Source organism: Orbicella franksi, chromosome 11 (assembly GCF_964199315.1).
Source record: "Orbicella franksi chromosome 11, jaOrbFran1.1, whole genome shotgun sequence".
Taxonomy (NCBI): Eukaryota; Metazoa; Cnidaria; class Anthozoa; order Scleractinia; family Merulinidae; genus Orbicella; species Orbicella franksi.
The window spans coordinates 10760821-10779999 of NC_138155.1; the positions used below are offsets into that span (position 1 = coordinate 10760821).

The window sequence follows — 19179 nt, forward strand, 5'->3', positions numbered from 1 at the left end:
AATAAACAAAAACAGGAATTTTTACACCGAGATGTTCGTGTGAGATCGATGAAATGTGAAAAAATTAATTCAAGGAATTTTTTTGGTCCTTGAATATTAAAACAGCAGAAATGAAATGTGTATCAACCAACGAGGAAACTACATATATCATATTTACCCAAGCGTCAGCGAAGGCCACTTTCATAGAAAATATTGGCCTGAGATCGGACAGAGTGCAGCGAGGGCCGATAAATTCCCAATGCGATCCCGAGTCTCACGATCTCGATCACGATCACGATCACGGACTGGAGAGGACACCGGTGCGAATTTCGTATTGAGGATCCAGTACACGACTATTCACGTCTAACGTTTTAAAAGACAAGAGGGAAAATAAAGTAGGATTGGGAGAAGAACAAAAAAAAAACATATTTTACAGTGCAAGAATTTCTTTTGGAGCAGCTAGCAAGATGTGAAAATAATTGCAGAACCTCCCATGCAATGTTGTTCTGTATAGTGTTCAGTCCAATGCTTCAGTTTAAAAATATTCCTGAACTGCAACACAGCAATCTGCATCATTGGTTGATTTAAGTTATTGGCCATCTGTACTAGCTTAGAAAAGCTATAAGGCAAGAAACTAAAATTGTTTTGTGATTCTTTCTATTTTGCAAGAGACGCGCCTCTCGCGAAGTTGATTTTCTTTTTGGGGGGCACTGTACCCAGTAAGTCAGAAAATTTATTTTAGGTGGGTGTGGCTGATGATTTCGCTTCAAAGTCCAGGAAAGTGGCTGGAAAATCGGTAAAAGTGCTTCGCATTTTTATACGTTCGCCAAGAATAAGAACTAAAAATTTTTGTCTAGCTAGCTATAGCCGGATCTCTTATTTATCAGCCTATTTGAAAAAAGAACCAGTATAACCTGACAAAAAAAGTTTCTGAACTAATTAACTTGCTATTTCTGAACACAATCTCAATAACATCTGGTTTATAAATGATAATAACTACATAACAAGATAGGGAGGCACAATGCATTTCCCTAGCTCAGGTTAGGGTGATGGCCGTCAGCTTTGGATCAAGCTGTTTGGATTCGAATCGCGATGTCACTGGGATGGAAGGAAATTTTCTTTGGAAAAGTACCTTTCACAGTTTTTCTCTGTACTCACGGATGTAATTGGAAATATCTAGGTACCGGCGGACTGCAGGTAACCCTGCCAACGAACTATAGAACCCGAAACTCGATTGTATCAAGTTTTAATAATCAAATGCTTGTTACAGTTATATACAACTGAATCACACGATCACACATGTTTTAACTGAAAACATTAGCTTTTTACTAAATAGTCCTTTTGAATTTGGAATTTCAGTACAACAACCAATTACATTAATTATGTGACACAGATTGAGGGTGGAGCCAGGGCGGGTACGAAGAATCTTTTCTAATTAAACTAAGAAAATAAACAAGGCAAAGGCAAGAAGTAAGACTCACCTAAGCAAAATATGCTGAAAAAACCCTGCAGGAATGGAAAGGAACTGCTGTTTGAAAACAACAACGCACCGAAATCTGGGAGAAATAATTTCGCTTGCACGAATACTCAACGGTTAAGCGAAAACACTTTTTCCAGAAATCGCAAGCAAAGGATTGTGCTATAATATTCAGAAGAAAACGAGTCTTGGTCAAAATAGCAGAGTGCCGAGATAAGCCGGTTGAAACGACAGGGTAGCGATCGATGATTGTGTTGAGAAAACACAAAATTTAAATGTGAGAGTTTTCAACAGCTGCTTCAAGTTTATTTCTGTTTTTATACCTCTATGAAACAGAGATCTAGAAAAAGGTGTTTCTATTCTCTTCACTTGAACAATGAATTTATTGATAACTGTTTTCTTTTGTCTATCAGGTAGTTTGAAACTGCAATCTTTTCACTAGAGATCCCAATTACACTTACTCTTTACGGCCTTTGATTATCAACACGCCCTATCTTTCACCAAATTAGGGCGCGAACAGATTAAGGGTTTCCAGAAATAAAGTGTCCAGTATCAATGTGTCCAGTGACAAAATTCGCGTGGCACACGCGCGCATTGTACGGTTTCTCCCTATTTTGTTTGTGACTGAATTCTTCTTCATAATCCTAACACCTTTCAGATCTCAATGAATTTTGTCATTCTGATGATAAACCGAAAATATAGGCTTCATTTTGTCCAGTCTCCTTCCCTGAGACGACCCTAATAACGGCTGCGAAGGAGACTTCGTTTTGTCTAACAACGCCAGATGGGGTGCTAACAACGCCAGACGCCGTGACGAAATGTGTCTAATTTTTCATCTAGGCACCCTTAGGCTAGGCTCGATTTCCTGCCGTTTTGGGAGTCCAGTTGTTTATCCTCCTCCCAACTAACCGCATAGACTAAACGTGGATTTTATTTTTTAAACAGCTTGACGCGCCCGCGCTTTTACCGTTAGAGTGGCGCGTACAACTGTTTATTTATTCAATGGCGTGTCCCATTCAAAACTAAACTTAGCACTGAGGATGGGCCAGGCCCGAAACATCTGCTATAAAAGAACACGTTTTTAATTTGGCACTGCGTTATTAGTATTTCAACTTTTGTTATGTTTTGTCTATCTATTCTCGATAACAGGACTTCGTGTTTTCCAATTCTGTCTATAATTATACTCGTGCTTAAAGAAATCGGTCTCCCGCTTAGAGATCGTCCGATTTTAGGGAAAAAAAAACAGACCGAATTGGAATCCACTCAGTTCTACTACCATTACTTATATATACCTAGTTCCGCGAGTCGAGAGGACGGAACTAGATGAACCGAATCTTGCGCTGTAATTGGCCACTCGAGCAGGGAACATGGGGCTTCATTACACACAAAGCCAGATCAGACTGTGCATTCTAGTCCGTGATTGTAGGATTTTTTCCTCAAAATGTTCATTCGTGCAATAAATCTCATATCCACCCGGCTTACTCGGGACCATACCCGGTAATATCGGTCTTGTATGCCATTTCTAAACCGACTCGCTGCACTCGGTCCGAGCTGTCAAGGCTGAAGGCCACCTGCTCACGTTAATTTGGATTGCCGGTCGGCGAACAAAAGACAACAAAACGGGCCGCGCCGCGGTGGGTAGGGTGTAGGAAAGCGAAGCCTCACTCACGGTCAGATCGCCCACCGCCAAGTAAGCAATTTATATAAATTAAAATGTGACAAAAATTCCAGTGGAGCTGATTTGGCCGAGCATGTAATATATCAAAATCCTTACAATGATAGTAGGCTGATTTAGCATGAGAACGGGAACGTCACTTGACGACGGCGCGCGCAGTACAAATACCCAAATATGGTCAGATGACGACTGCAGGGCGCGCGGAATAATCTGGATTCTGTTCCAATTTGATCATATTTGGGTATTTGTACTGCGCGCGTCGTCGTCAAGTGACGTTCCCGTTCTCTTGCTAAATCAGCCTAGTAAATCGAATAAAAATTCTTAATTATTTTTAACTAAACAAACTGATTTTACTCGAGTTATTTACTAGAATTGAATTGGGATCAAGTATATGTTCGTTCTATTGCCTTTTAAACACAATTTATATTTAGATTAGTCTTTTTTTGTTGTCAAGAGTGTTCCACAGGAATACTGCTCGATGGCAAGTGAACGTCCGGGTAAAATAAGACTGAAATGACACCGTCACCGTTCACTTAGTTTCTGGTCCGCTGACCGAAAATGCGCGGGCACCGGAGACAAGTTTGAGTTTGACCGCTTCTGAGATTTTCACTAAAAAAAGACGGAATAGAAAGTAACGAGAAAAGGAAAAAGACTCCCCCTACCGGTTAAGGTTAATTCTTTTAATTAGAAAAGTAAGCCATAAAACTACAAGAAAACCTTCAAGAATGTTTACGTTAGCGAGGGATAATTAGGAAAGTGCCCGGCCCAATATCTATAAAACTTAGAAAATATTGGGCTGTAAATGATTGATTGTTTTACGCTTTTTGTGCGTCGATAGACGTAGTCAGCTGGGAATAAGGTTGGATACTGGCCTCCTCATAATTCTTTCCGTGACTACGAACAAACAAAATCGGCGAATTTTGCATTATTCAGTTATCTTGGTCTATACGATCACAAGCTTGGGTAACACCCCGCGCATCTTTTACCATGCTTTCTTTTATTCAGGTTAATTTAATTCCTTATGTGCAGCTTATCACTGTGGCTATTTCGTGTACTTTCGTCGTAGGACTTCAACACTCTTACGCTGTTGCTTATCCAGTTGCTTCGCTGTTTTTTCTTTTTTCTTTTTTCTTTTATGCCTAGCTCCAAAATCAATATTAGCTTCAGTTATTCTGTTGCGGGGATTTTCAAAGTTACGTTTTGCTTGGCTGAAGTTAGTTTTAATTGCTGCGCAGAGTTGTTTTGTCGAAGGTTCAAAGTTGCTCGTCTCTCCGCATGCAATGTCAAGGTTGTTCAAGCTTCAAAGGTATTCTTGTTTCACCTATACCACCCCCCTATTCTTGCTGTACATCGTTTGCTTGGCTCCTAAATCCTGTTCAAATCGGGCCTACTTCATATATACTTCAAGATGCCGGCTCCTATGTAAACTTATTTTATCAGGGTTGAGATCTAAACGATCATTACAAATGATATAATTAAAATAACTTATGCTTGCGTGACGGTTGCCATCGCATAGATGTCTAGAAAATAGTGCGGGAAGCATTTGTCGTTAGAATTTTCTGTTATTCTCTGACTGAGAATTCGATTCAGTTGTTCATGACCACTGGCTATATATGTGCCACATTAGGGAATAATTCAAACGAGCTGTACATTAAGGCTTTTCACGCTGAATACGGGAAAAGTGTAGGAGGAATTTTCCGACACCGGGAATTTTAACAAGCCCTAATTACAGGAAGCTTTAAGCTCACTGAACTGTGATAAACATTCTCCAGCTAAGATAAGACATTGTCGAGAAAACGAGAAAAGAGAGATTTGCTTTATTATGGCATTGTTATAGCTCGCCCAAGCAGCACATAAATGCGGTAAAGATTAAAAATTAAGACACGAGTTGTGGTTTCATAAAATTTAAATAAATTCAATAGCGCGATGGCGCAATGTTCAACAGAGACTTGCATCTGCTTTCAGTTTCCTTTTTTATGTAAAGAAAAACATTTCGTATCCAATTTCAAAGACTGACCCCTCGCCGTGGAAAATGTTTTGTTAGTCTTAGCATTATGTTTGATTATGTGATGTTTTTGAAGAGTTTGAGAGTCATTTACTTCCGAGCTTTTCGATTGTACTTCAGAGACTGCCGGTTCATAGATATTCAAGAACTCCGACTTCCGTGTAGGCTGGCAGCGAGTGTGGGAGTTTTACTGCAGTGCGCATGCGTGTAAGGCCTTATTGCGCCAGGTGATTTTCCTTCGAGGTGTAAAATCCTTAGCTAAGTCTGAATTTTCTTCGAACAATTTTTAAATTCAAACAACAACAACAATAGCCCATTTATTATCATTTTTTACCATCCGTGAAGCTTACAACGAGCAATGGAAGACTGTAAGCGTATTTAAATGGTAAATGAGTCAAATTGTAAAATCGTTTTATCCGCTCTTTTGCGCCACTTGCGGGGTCAGGCAGCCCACGCTGACGACAAATATATCACAGACCGTATCATAGCGCATTGCCCGGGCGTTATGCTCGGTCAACACGGTCAACTTTTCTCAAAAGCGCACATAATGTTATAAGGTCCGATCTCTGTCACACAAATCAACAACAAGAAAAAAAAGGAAATTGCGGGTGAGTAAAAAGCTGGCATTTATATGTTAGATATGATATTGTCTTACTGACTACTGTCTTTTTAATTTATAATTTTCATCAACGCGGACTTTAGAAGAACCCCCGCGCGACACGCGACGGGTTTCTCGGTGTTGTCACGGAAACTGTTGTTCGTGGTAATTGTAGCGTGACAGCGTCACGCAAAAGTTTGTTCTTTGCTGTAATGAAGTGCCCGTATGCACTTCACTTTTGGCGTTTCACGCGGATAGAGTGTACTGCTTGGACATAAATACGGAATTAATGATGTGTATTGGAAATTGTTTACATGATGGTGAAACGACTTTGTCCAAGCTAAATGTTTAAGAAGCAAGCTAATTTAAGTATCCACGATGGAACAAAACGGTGAGGTTTTTCCACAGATTTGTTTTGAGTTGGCGGCACAGAAAACAGCCGTTTGTGTGAAACCGACAAGCAAGCGCGGATGTATGACTGCGGCGCTTCGTGAATTTTCCAAGTTTATGACTTTGGCGGTGTGAATTGGACAAAGTGACTGTTAACTTAGTATTTATTTTGAACTATTTCAGGCTATCCAAGGGCCAATTTTACGCCAACTACGAAGGCGCTTTGGCCAAACGGCACAGATCTAATGCAGACACGAGCACGACTGAATGGCCACGGTGGAAAATATGCGAAATCTGGAGCACCCAATAAACGGCAGAAAAAATCTGGCAATGCTGTTCGGCCGAAGAGAGCTCTTCTATGCCTTACACTCGGGAATCCGATCCGAAGTGCTGCTATAAATCTAGTGGAATGGAAATATCCTTTTAAATAGCAGTATTTAACCTTTTTTAAGAATATTTCTCGCGCGAATTTGCGGAGTTTGCGGTTCGTGGGTTTCGCTTGTTATGGTTATGGTGGTCTTGTAGTTAATATCCTTCAAATTTCTGTTAGCTAGTGTGAGGTATTAGTTGAATGTATTTGAAACGTTTGCCTTGACTCTTGACTCAAGCCTTTTGATGTTATGATTTTGATCACTATTTTCGCGAACTGTGCAGCTCTGGCAGCTTACGAGCCGCTTCCAGAAAAGGATAGCAGCGAAATAAATGACAACCTGGTTGGTATTTTAGATTACCTTGTTCGCACTGTGCGGGGTTATATTTTTTTATGTGGATGAATATTCATGCTGTGAAATGTGGCTCCGGCTTTAACTTGCTGAAAATATCATCTGTTTTTAGAAGAGCTTTCCTCATGTGATCCCAGGAAAAAACACCGGTTCATAAAAGTGGAATTTTGACACAAGCGTAAACCAGCAAATCGCACACGCAAAAAAACACAACAAAAATATTGATACGAATTATAGCGGCGTATACACCTTACTTTGTTTTAGTTTTGAATGAATTTGTTATTGGCTCAACCAATAGGCAAAAGCTTAAATCTTTAGTAAAGTAAGACTTATTGCGCGGTTAGAATTTTGATGTTTGGGGCTTTTCATTTTGCTTCACTTCGGTAAACGATCTTTCCTATGATACTCATATGATCGCAGTTTTGTTAGGTGTCACTGATTGTCTGCTGCAAAGCTTGCATTTTGAGCGTGAGTTCCCTTTGTTTAGGTACAGAGAAATTGGATACAACTGCGGGCGTCGATCGTAAATAGTGTGTGCTTTTATGCTTTGGTGTTTTCGAAAAATCGAACGCCAAATTCTAGCTCGTGCTGTCATCCGCCGCTATCGCGAAAAAACAAGCGTTCACTCGCAATCGTCTGGTGTGCCACGAAAATAAAAATCCCACATTCATCAAGCTTAATTCATTCGATACAAAGGCATCAGTTGATCGGGTTTCTTGGCAATTAAAGTTTAATGCTAGTGAAAGCAATTCGCTCGAGTAATCCGCAGAAATGGTCGTTGTCAATTTCACAGTCATAAAGTTGTAAGAAACCGATGACTTCGAATGTAAACAAAAGCACCATGCTTGGATAACTTTCTAGCTTTATTATTTTATCGACTTGACCTGTTTTTTCGAGCGAATGACGAAAAATTTCATTTTAGTAACGACACCGCATAAAGTTAGACAAGGTATTCTTTTATTGGCATGTTTATGGCTTCAGATCCATTAGAAGCAGATTATCTGAAAAGATATAGCTTTATGCGGGAGTTTTTCTCTTAGCGTAATAATTAATTCTCTCTGTGGATCAGAGGCCGTGTTGACAAATTCTCGTGTATTTCTTATGGCCTATGTCATGGACAAAAATGCCAAAACGAGTCATATAATCGCTGTTTATCTCTGAAGATATTAAATTAACTTTGGACAAATCCTTATTGTCAAAGGCGAAACTACGTAACGAAGACAGACTTTGGTTATCTTATGATTCAACGGTGAATATCGTTGACTAAATATCTTAGCTGATATGTCACAGTGCTGATAAAAAAGCAGACAAGGACGTTTTTTTTTGTGGCTAAGTACAGTAGTATCGCAGACTGGATGTTTTGGGTACAGTAGGCAATTTGATCGCCATTTTTGTCTAAAAATAAACACTGAGATTTAAAATAAGCGAGCACTTCGACAAGAAACAAATAATATCATTATTTAACTGGATAAAATTTGAGTCAAAAAAGACAGCTATTTTTAACTTGACCAACCGGTCTGGTTTCACAACTGGAATTTCAAAAGCCTTAATTGACGGACTTGCTAAAACATTTTCCCTCAAATGTGGAACCATTCAAAATCTCTCAAAAATTGGTTGTTATTAACAATAACAAATTCACGTAATTACTTCTTTGACCTTGGATGCTTAGGCTGGTACCAGACTTCCCATGTTTTCTGGATGTGTCTGCTATTGTACGATGACTAACGATATATGATGACTCGTGTAGAAAAATGTTGAGAACATTGTCTTTTCTACAACAGGGAGATTGTGGTCAGTTACTTGCAGGGGATGGGGAGGAGGAGGAAGGTGGGGGGGGGGGGGTAGGGTCCCAAATCACTAAACTTGTTGTGGGGGTAAAATAACCCAAATACCACGTTAATTCTGAAAAATTTGTTGTCACTACTGTTTGTAGCTCCAATGTATCTGTAAGACAGTCTAAAAATGGTACAACAACGTCCCTGAAATACAACTTTATCTACCATGTATTGTACTAGAATTGATCGTGGTCACTATGCTAATAAATGTTATTTGACCAATACCATAATAATTTGAAGTGAAGACCATCTCAAAATTTTGAAACACTCTCCCATCATTTTGAAAATTAGGTGTGATTTTCCTGATGTTTTTTTGCAATATGCTGACTTGTGGCCAATTCCAAAAGTTAGAGTTTTTGAGTCTTCCAATTCCTGTTAGTGATTTGTTCATTTGGTTTGTTCAATATCATTTAGTGACCACATTTGCAGATGCGACAGCCTCAAAATGATGGGATTCAATTCCCTGATAAAAAAAATTTTAAAAAAATGAAAAATTTTGTAACTTGCCAGATTGATTTTATATTTTGTACAATCTGCCGTTAATTGTAAGGAAAAATTATCTGTCTAAAACAAGTAGGAGTCACCAACCATTTATGAGTAAACTACGGATAAAGTAATTAACATAACTGCTACCAGCCCTTCCCTTGTTCATATTTCAATGTAAGAGCTTGCATGGCATTGCAACCTGAGTTAGAAACTATTGGTGTGAGCATCCTTAAATCTGGGAACACACTTTGATTATTGCTCAAATAAGGCTTTGAGAAACAAGTTTTGTTAATTGATACATCTCAGTTATTTTCTTTTGACAAATGAAATTAGTATATGAACACAATTTAATTGTGTTCATATGCTAATTATTGTATTGTAAGCAGCTATTTTGTTATGAAAATTCCAGGGAAAAATTATTGCATTTTCATGGGAAACTACTGGCAGTAGTGAGAAAATACAAAATGTTTAAGGGATAAAGGAAACATGTAGTAATTTCCCTGGGAGGTCCTCCAAGCCCAGGGATTTCAAATTTCATTGGTAACACTTTTTCGGTTCCTTGTCTAGTCTGTCCAGAGATCATGGGAACAATCAATAATGGAAAATTTTTGCATCAAAATTTTATGCTTGATTTGGACTCAAGTAAAAGAAAATGAAACTTTTATTGAGAATAGAGAGGGAAATGAAAAAAGCAGAAGATGCATGTACTCATTGGCATGTATCTTGATTAGTAAGTTTATACATGATGCAAAATTCTCCATATCGGTCATGAAGTCAATACAAAATCACCGCTCCCAAATGTTTGTTTTTTTTAATTCTGCAGGGTGAACTTTCGTGCTTCTTCTTCACTATGGCTGCTATATGAACCGTTGCTGGAATGAAAACCAATAATTTATTCACCCGATATCAGCCGTTCATCTTCTATCTTAAATCCATCCTAGACTGCATTGCACATGCCATGCAATGCACTTGACAAATTGACGTCAGTTTTTTATGCGTCTGTCCTCTTATTGATGATAAATTGTGTCATAACATTGTCAAAATGGGGTTGTTCCCACTCTTTTGGGAAAAATTATATTGTATCAACCCTTGCTAATAGGGAATATTATTTATTTAAACTTTAACACTATTTACATGTTAATAGGGAATATTATTTATTTAAACTTTAACGCTATTTACATGTTAAATTGACAGGCTTTATTTATTAGGTAATATAAATTGAGATCATACCATAACTGTTTGGAAATTGACAACAAACTGTAACTTTACAAGTGTCTTGAAATGCACCAAATGGCATCTAGAGAGCATTCTGATTTTCAAAATTCTCCCATAGAGGGGTTCCAATACACCCCCAGCAGTGCTGACCTACAGTAGGCGCCCTCACTTCAGAATTGGTTGCCATGGGCCGGCCTATGACTGGCACATTTCTAAAATTCATCAAGCCGGATTAATTATATGTAAAGCAAATTTGCATTTTATCACAAAATGCAAATTAAAATGAGCACAGTCTATTTGTCATTTGATGACGAGGTCAATTAGATGTTCAACTCTATGAATTTAATTTACTATTTACGAATCATTATTTCAGTGTAATGTACATGTATTGTTGACTTGCAGGAAGTAGCCGAATATGTCTTCCTGGCAATTTTTACATTGGAGGCTGTGCTGAAGATAATTGCTTATGGGTTTCTGTTTCACCCTGGAGCTTATCTTCGAAATGGATGGAATATTTTAGATTTTGTAATTGTAGTTGTAGGGTAAGTACTTAATTTTTTTATTTATTTATTTAGTTACTACTTCATACATACATGTAGTTGGTGGCTATGCAAGGTTTCAATATTATCCTTCATGAAATTTTCTAAATTCTGATCACCGATTAACACTATATAGTAAATAATTTTATCCTGATCAATTCTTTTTAGAAAGAGATTTTTTAGACACACAAAGTAGTTTTGTGACTTCAAATTTGTTGATGTTTTTTAACCCAGCCGTAACTGGCCCATGATCTTTGTTCCACTTAGATGATGTCATCACCTTTGACTGAAATTTGCATCACTTATACTCAAGTTCTGCAGTAGGAAAAGAGCTTTCCAATGATACCTAGATCAGAGTGATTGGGTCAATTGAGCTTGAAATATGCATGGAAATGCTTAGAAACAGATGCAGTGAAATGCAAATAATAGCAAAAGAAACAATGCTTAGCATTTTGCGTGAAAAACACAGAGCAAAATTCCCCTCAACAACACTTGGCTACTTCCTGTGAGAATTTCCTGTCTTGATGATGCTTTCTTGGGAATTCTTGAACTGGAAGGAAGCTCAGTATAGAAGGCCAATAACTGCAGCAAAAAGATAAGAAAAGGAGAAAAAGGAAAGGGAAAAAAATAATAATTAAAAAATAAAGACACTGAAAAGCCTGTTAAGAGTCTCTCTGTAGCTCAGTGTTTAGAACACCCTTGAACTGGTATCTGGGTTCAGGTCATGGGTTTGATTCCCATCAGAGACTCAGATTTTTTCTTTGTCGCATGCTCTTGGCAACATTTCATTGTTATAACTTTAGATAGTTCTGTGTTAACCCATAGACACCTGGAGCTTTTAGTGAAAGTTCACTCTTTTTTAGACATTTTGGACATTTCTAGCATGGATATGAGCTAAATTAGCTCCAATCTTATTCTGCTCAACAAGGCATTTGCAGCATGAAAACGTGCTTTTCTTTCCACTTTCATCTTTAGGCTTTTCAGTGTCTTTTTTCATCAGGCTACAAAATTAGTAGCTTTCATTTTTCTAAAGTTACATCTAAACTAATTTATATTACAGTATCTTCCTATAATTTGTTAACTTTGTAAATAAGATAATTAAATGTAATTTGTCAAAATTAATGTGAGTGAAAATACTGCTTCTAGATTGGATTAAAAAAAGGTTTATTAATTTAAAAATATTATGAGAATTTGTCAACATTTTGGATTATATGGCCAAATTGTTAATTTTTTTCATAAATTTTCCCTTTTCAGAATAGCAACAATTTTAGTAAAGGCATTTTTGAGCTCAGGAAGTTTTGATGTGAAAGCTTTGAGAGCATTCAGAGTTCTCAGACCCTTGAGACTGGTGTCTGGTGTTCCAAGTAAGTGTTCATGAAATGTTGCTTATTGTAGACAGCTCGAGTTGACACCAAGGGCTGTGTTCACGATTGTCACAAAGTTTTGAGAGAGGCGGCCTTATCGCCGGAGTAGGCAGCTGATTGCTACCTGCAGAGCAGATGTGGGGAGATTGAGCGAGCAAGCGAGTAAATGAGCAAAATTGCCTGCTTGGGTGAGCTAAAAAATGGCAAGAAGTGGGGAGGTGCGTAAAAAGAGGAGCAGAAGGGGGAGGGAATTGCACTTGCTCACAATTTTGTTCCTTTCACTTGCTTTTGAAAATGAACGCATGCTATGCAGGCTAGCTGATTGTCATCTTTTGTGAAAGAATCAGTTAAGAGGTAGCTGACAAAGATTATGAAGTAGACTTATATCAATACACTGCTGAGATGTTGTCAGCCTCGGCAGTTTTGGCCGTGTAATGGAGTCAATTGGTACACTGCCAAAACTGTCGAGGCTGACAACAACTCATGCCCACTACATACCCAAAACAATAACATTCTTTTAAACAAACATTAATTTCAGCACTTTTAGCCATCTTCCAAACATCCTTTTTTAATTTATGCAAATTACATGTACAGTGTACTCTCTATATTCAAATCTTTAATGTTTCATTTTATCACGGTGTTTTCCGTTGAAGACAGTAGAGACTGGCTGTCAAAAGCTCTTCTTTTTAATAATTTTACCACAGAATGCTTTATTCATTGTTATTTGATTTCCATTGATTTGAGAGACATTATGGGATACTCAGGGGGCAAATTACAGTGTAGTATGTATTTGCCCCCTAAGAGTCCCATGATAGCTATTTGAAACAATGGAATTCAAAATGGCTGCTGTATTGGTAAAAAGTTATATTGCAAGCATGCTATGCAGGGGAAGAGGGGACGTTTATACTGCGGGAATAATGCATTGGGAGACAAGACTATGTTTGGGGACAAGGGACTGTTTTTAGGGAGGGGCCCATGCTGGGTAGAGGGGACTTTGTTTTGGGGGCAGGGACCTGTGAAATGGAACAGGGGCCACAGGGATGACTGGTGTTTGCATGTGTTAAGAATCTTTGCATGGAGAAAGGGAGCTCAATTGTTAATAATAATGATAGGACATAGGGGACTACGGACAGGGGAGAGTCTTATGTATCAGGTTAATTGCTATGTGCTCGGTGTATCGGGGAGGGGGGGGGGGTGAAGAGCTATGTACAATACACATCGCAAGAAGACCACCTACATGAATATCATGTTGAGGGGGAGGGAACTGTGCATGGGAGATGAAACATTTCACAGGGCATTAGACCATCCCTGGGGTTTTAATCATCTGTGACTGGAGTATCTAAGGGAGGAACCTTGAATAGGAAATTTCCTTTCTTGAGGTCAGCTGCAGTATGTCGTTACATTGTACAGTTCCAGAAAATAACCATACTTCCCCCACAGAGGTATTGGAATTCCTAGAGGGGTGGGGAGGGATCTTTGAAAAAGTCCCTACTCTGGGAGAGGTATGGATATTTTCTGGAACTGCACATTGTAACATGAGATAGCTCCCAAAAGTGTAGATTTAACATCGAGAATAATAAAGAATCAATTCATTGCTTGATCTGTTTTCATTTTCAGGTTTACAAGTTGTTTTAAATTCAATTATCAAGGCATTGATACCACTGTTCCATATAGCTTTGTTGGTAGTTTTCGTCGTTATAATTTATGCAATTATCGGGGTTGAGTTGTTCATGGGACGTCTTCACAAGACATGTTATGACAATGTGACAGGTAATTATTCGTGACTGTGTTCTGTTGGACTATATGTAATAGGTCTTACGCATGATTACACCACATGCTCAAAATTCATCACCAAGCCTTGTTTCCGTGAAATTGGAAATTTGAAAACTTGAACCTCTGGAACCTTTGTGCTGTTTTTACGAGGAGATTCTTTTCATCTGTGCTTTTTTGGAAATTTGTCCACAATAAAATTTGCAATTTGTATTTTAAAAGTGAGGCTTGGTGGTGAAATGTGCTTGTCTGATCAGATGGTATCATGCACAAATTTTTTTCAGTCAGGATTTTAACAAAAAGTGGCAGGTAGTAAAATTCACCATGTGAAGGTAGTAAAATTCACTAGGAAGAGTTTACCAATCATGTACTTGAAAATCAACTGAAAAATTTACCATTATTTGCTTGTTGGACTTGACTGTCTGGTTTTAGATTAGCTTAGGGAGGGCCATTTTGTAAACTACATGAGTCATCAGTAATCAATGTTACCCTCATAAAATAAAGTGTTACTAATATATTGAGAGAAAATGGGAGCAAATAATCCATTGTTTTCATAGTATAAATCTACTAGTCGTTCAAACCAATATCTAAATTCTCTCTCCGACACCAAGAAAACTCCAAGAAGCAGCCACCACTTTGTAAACAACCACTCACTGCTAGGCTACGCATTATGTACATGTACAAAAGAGTGGATAGTGAGTAGCGTAGCCCATAAGAGAATGGCATTCATGTTAGAATGCTGGTAGATTTATACTCAGATATTTTAATGTTTGTTTTAAAGGGACTTTGTTGAGGGTCTTTAACCTCACTCTAACTTTAATGTCTGAATTTAGGTGCAGAAGCACTTGAAGAATCACCTCCTTGCAGCTCAGGCAGTTCTGGGTTTCACTGCGATGCCAGCCTGGGACAAGTGTGCGAGGGAGGCTGGAAAGGTCCTAATCATGGAATAACAAATTTTGATAATATCGGCTTGGCCTGCATGACTGTATTCCAGTGCATTACACTTGAAGGCTGGACAGATGTTTTATATATGGTGAGTCAAAAATAAATGAGTTAACATATGGTGAGTTAATGAATGAGTTAATAATGAGTGAGTTGATGTACATATAATGGGTTATTGACTAAGCGTGAGGTCAAGATGGCTGGAGCAGTGGACGCAAATATTCTCTTTTGTATTTTTATTTTGATAGATAGGCTTTTATCTTGGTAAATAATTATAATGTTTAAAAATTTAATATGTACATAGTCCTGATGATTGTAATTCTTTTTAGGTGTCCCAATTAGCAGTAATGTAAATCTCATTGACATGTAAATAAAGTTATTATTATTATATTGGCCAAGTTCTTTTTTTTTTGCATCATGGCTGGAAATGATTTTTCTTCTTTAACAGGACATGTGTCCTTTCAAATTTTCATTTTGGTTGGACATCTTATCAATTTGACCGGACACTAATTTGCATAACTGATTAGCATAATTAATTAGCACAATAAAATTTATTGGAATACTGTAAAGATTTTCAATAGAAATCGTTCAAAACTGCATTTAAATTTGATTTATTTATCATTTATGATGATTATATGACTTAATCTACAAGATGACTGCATCTCTCCTGGTTATCTCCTGATTATATGTTCTTCAAGCAAACCTAGTTTTCTATTGAATGCTACCATGAAAGGGACACAGTCAGCTTTAGGACCATGCTGACTTGGACACTAGTTTTCTCACTTTGAAAAAAGTTCACCTCAACCTGAAATCAAAGTATGTCCAGAAATCCGCTTCAATCTTTGCAGTGTTTTTCTTGATTTTCAATCATTCACTGAAAAACCTGTTTTTAAGTGTGCTTTTGCTCAATCCTATGATATTATTTTTATCATATTTGGTTAAAAACAGTATGGATCGCGTCTGTGTGATATCCAAATTAGCTATGGAATGGTATTTAATGCGCATATGCAGCAGCTGACTGGGTCCCTTTAAAGCAGGAGCCCATCACTAGGAGTGTACAACTACCCCAATTAGTCCTGTCCCTGCGTTTTCTCAGACCGATCTATTTTTAGTTTGAATTTACTGTGAATTCATGGGCCCCTCCCCCCCCGCCCCCAGGAACCTCAGTGACCAATCACAAGCATGGACTTTATAATTTCACCAGAAGATTAGGTCGACATGTCCACCTGAGGCCGCCATTTTTCTCCTTACTGATTCGCGCTCATATAGACTGGAACTGACCTTTTTCGTGGGAAAAGAAGGCTAAAAATAGACCGTTCTGTAAAAATACCATGACATGGGCTTAGTATGGGAGTTGCAGGCTCCTAGTGATGTGCTCCTGACCAAAGTTGACTCAAGGGTACAAACATGAAGTGCTAACAGCATATCGCAATGCTTGTAGTGCATAATAGTGAGATTTCTGAAGAGTATTTTATTTGGCAAGAACAGGAAAGATGAACACTTCTGCTTTATGATATGGCAGAAGCCCATAATGGGCTCCTGGCGCAATTTCGAGCCTTTTAACAATGTATCTAACCAAATTTTATGGATGGGCAATAACTTGGTGTTGGTAAAATGTTCGGACATCATGTCCGATCATAATGTGAAATTGGCCGGACATATTCAAAATTTGGTCGGACAATGTCCGATGACCGACTGTTATTTCCAGCCCTGTGCATGTTCATGGATTAAGGCGGAGTCGAGGTCCATAAACATGCAAAAAAGAACAAGGCCAATATCCAGCCATCTTTACCTCACGCTTGGTCAATAAAGGATTTACTATGTGGAAAAAGAACACTTTTCTGACGGGACACAGCGGGTAATCCCGAGCGGGCAAGATAGCGCCATCTTTCCCACTCAGGTAGCCAATCACGACGCAGGATTTGGTTCATCTTGTCCACTCACGGAACTTGCTAATAATAAGGCGACATAATCAATAATGCTCAAACCAGTGACATCGTTTGTTTTGGTTTTCTTTTCAGATCAATGATGCAGTTGGCAATTCCTGGCCGTGGTTATACTTTGTTACGCTCATTATCTGGGGGTCGTTCTTTGTTCTCAATCTAGTCCTTGGTGTTCTCAGTGGGTATGTGCCATTTGATCTTGTTTGTTTTACTTTAGTCTTGGGTAAATTTTTGTTGTCGGGTGATTTCTTTCTGATGAAGTTGAATTTTCTCTTTCTACAGAGAATTTGCCAAAGAAAAGGCAAGGGCGCAAAAGAGCGGTGAATTTCAAAAGTTCCGAGAAAAGCAACAGGTTGAAGATGCTTACAATGGCTATCTTGATTGGATAACACAAGCTGGTATGTAAATGTCAATTTAGCATATCCTACAGTTCGGATATTCGCAGTAGATCTTTGAAAACATTGAAAACGTAAGATATTACAAAATTGCAACGTAAGGCTGCTTCCCCGCTGATAGAGACCCTAAACTCTTACAACTTAACATTACTCTTTTTACGACAAAAAGACAGCCATGTGATCTGTGCAACTTTGCGGGAAAAATTTCTATAAGGCTGTTACACTTTGCAACTAGTTTGAAACGTTTTCAGTGCAGCATTGCCGCTATGGTGTAGCTGTGCTGGAAAAAAATATTTTGAGACATGCTGTGCAGTGTTGCCGAGTGCCATGCCTACTTTTACAGAGGGAACAGCAGTCACAGGTACACCTTTGTGAACCTATTTATTTTCTACTTACAGAGGACATTGAAGGTGATAGCGAGAGCGAGAGCGGAGATGGGTCAAAGAGTTCCAGAAAAACTTGTAAGTAAATTCAAATCTAGGGAATTCAGCATCAGGAATTCTTATCTCGTGGATACAGAAACGCCAGAAAGTGGGTCATCGTGAAAAAAGGGGTTAAAGGAGCTCAATTATGGTATATTGAGTTATTTTGGTCACGTACAGAACTACCTTTAAATTGAAGGAAACCTGAAAATATTAGTTTACTAAGATAGAAAAACACCAAAGCGATAATAATAAACCACGTAGGAACAAGGATGGTTAAGGATGGAGAAGATTGACACGGATTACAAACGACGAACTTGAAACTGAAATTTAGGCTAAACTTTTGGAGATGCGCAAACCGTGACTTAGCTCCTTTAAGGAAAACACGAAGGCTGTGACACCGAGAATGACACCAAAGAAAAGGTTTAATGAGCAGAAAGAAAATGGCGCACAAAGTCAGTTTTAAATTTTGCAACATTTCCAAGGCAGTCTTTGTAAAAACGACAACGAGGCGTGGACAAATTGTGCTTTGAAATTGAGGCAAACTTGACTTGAATAGCGTATGTATTGGAAGAAGTGAACTGGCACATCAAATGATTTCCATCAGAATTGATGCCTGAAACATTGAAATCTCGGTTTGTAAGTTCATGGTATTCTTCAAAAGTATTCAGTAATCAAATAAATCTGAAGATTTTAGTTTGGTGGCAAAGTAACGAACGCTTTCAACGGCTAGACACAATAAAAACGCCTTCCAAGCCTCGTGCCGGTCATCTCTAACTCTAATACTTACGTTGTTTTGCAATAGTGCGGTTCTCACATGAGTGTCGAAAGTAATTCGTATTTGCCTTGGTTTTACGTTGCTGCACTGAGAAACTCGCGCCGCTTTGTCAATCAGAAGTAAAACCAAAGCCAGTCGTGACTTGCTCGTACACGTTTTCCCGCGCTTTACGCGAACTGCAAGTATTTGCTTCCAGTTTTGATTGGTTAACTGAATTTTGTGTCCTTTGTGATTGGCCAGAAAAATTGCTCGGTTTGGCGCTGTCATGTAACGACGCTCACGCAATGAACTTGGGAATTATTTTCCAAAAAAATAATTGGAGACGAATGTCCGCTTTTGCTGCTGTTTAAGTGATTTCTTCGTGAAATAACTCACGGTTACAATGTTCACGTTACATGCACAGCGAAACACTCAAGAGCTGAAGACATTGAAATGATCGACAGAAATGAGAGACCAGACAATGCCACTCAAGATGTTCATCATGGATGGTGTCATAACGAAAAGTAAGACGAATGTTCCGTGGGTTTTCTCTGTGTTTCTCGCTTTGTTCCCGTTCTTCCTTGTATGTTCGTGCCCACTTGTCCCATAAAGAGTCCAGAGTCCGGAAAAGAGGGTCACCCTCTTTCCCGACATTGCGTGACAGA

The 19179-nt window shown here is 38.5% G+C and overlaps 1 protein-coding gene across 2 annotated transcripts in view; it reads left to right on the forward strand.

The window, feature by feature from the left end:
* Positions 1-4986: 4986 nt before the first annotated feature.
* The window catches only part of LOC145502986 (voltage-dependent L-type calcium channel subunit alpha-1D-like), a 47934-nt gene continuing 33741 nt past the window's right edge, over positions 4987-19179 (forward strand). The window contains exons 1-11 of one of the 2 annotated variants that reach the window (XM_081482405.1): positions 4987-5744; positions 6308-6537; positions 6730-6837; positions 10785-10924; positions 12176-12285; positions 13903-14055; positions 14889-15088; positions 17019-17122; positions 17223-17338; positions 17734-17796; positions 18939-19038. In XM_081482405.1, coding sequence (XP_081338531.1) covers positions 6370-6537; positions 6730-6837; positions 10785-10924; positions 12176-12285; positions 13903-14055; positions 14889-15088; positions 17019-17122; positions 17223-17338; positions 17734-17796; positions 18939-19038 — 1262 coding nt within the window. In that variant the 5' untranslated portion in view covers positions 4987-5744; positions 6308-6369. Of the gene's footprint in view, positions 5745-5882; positions 6126-6307; positions 6538-6729; positions 6838-10784; positions 10925-12175; positions 12286-13902; positions 14056-14888; positions 15089-17018; positions 17123-17222; positions 17339-17733; positions 17797-18938; positions 19039-19179 lie in introns of those variants that run through there. The other variant, XM_081482404.1, reaches the window with a different exon arrangement.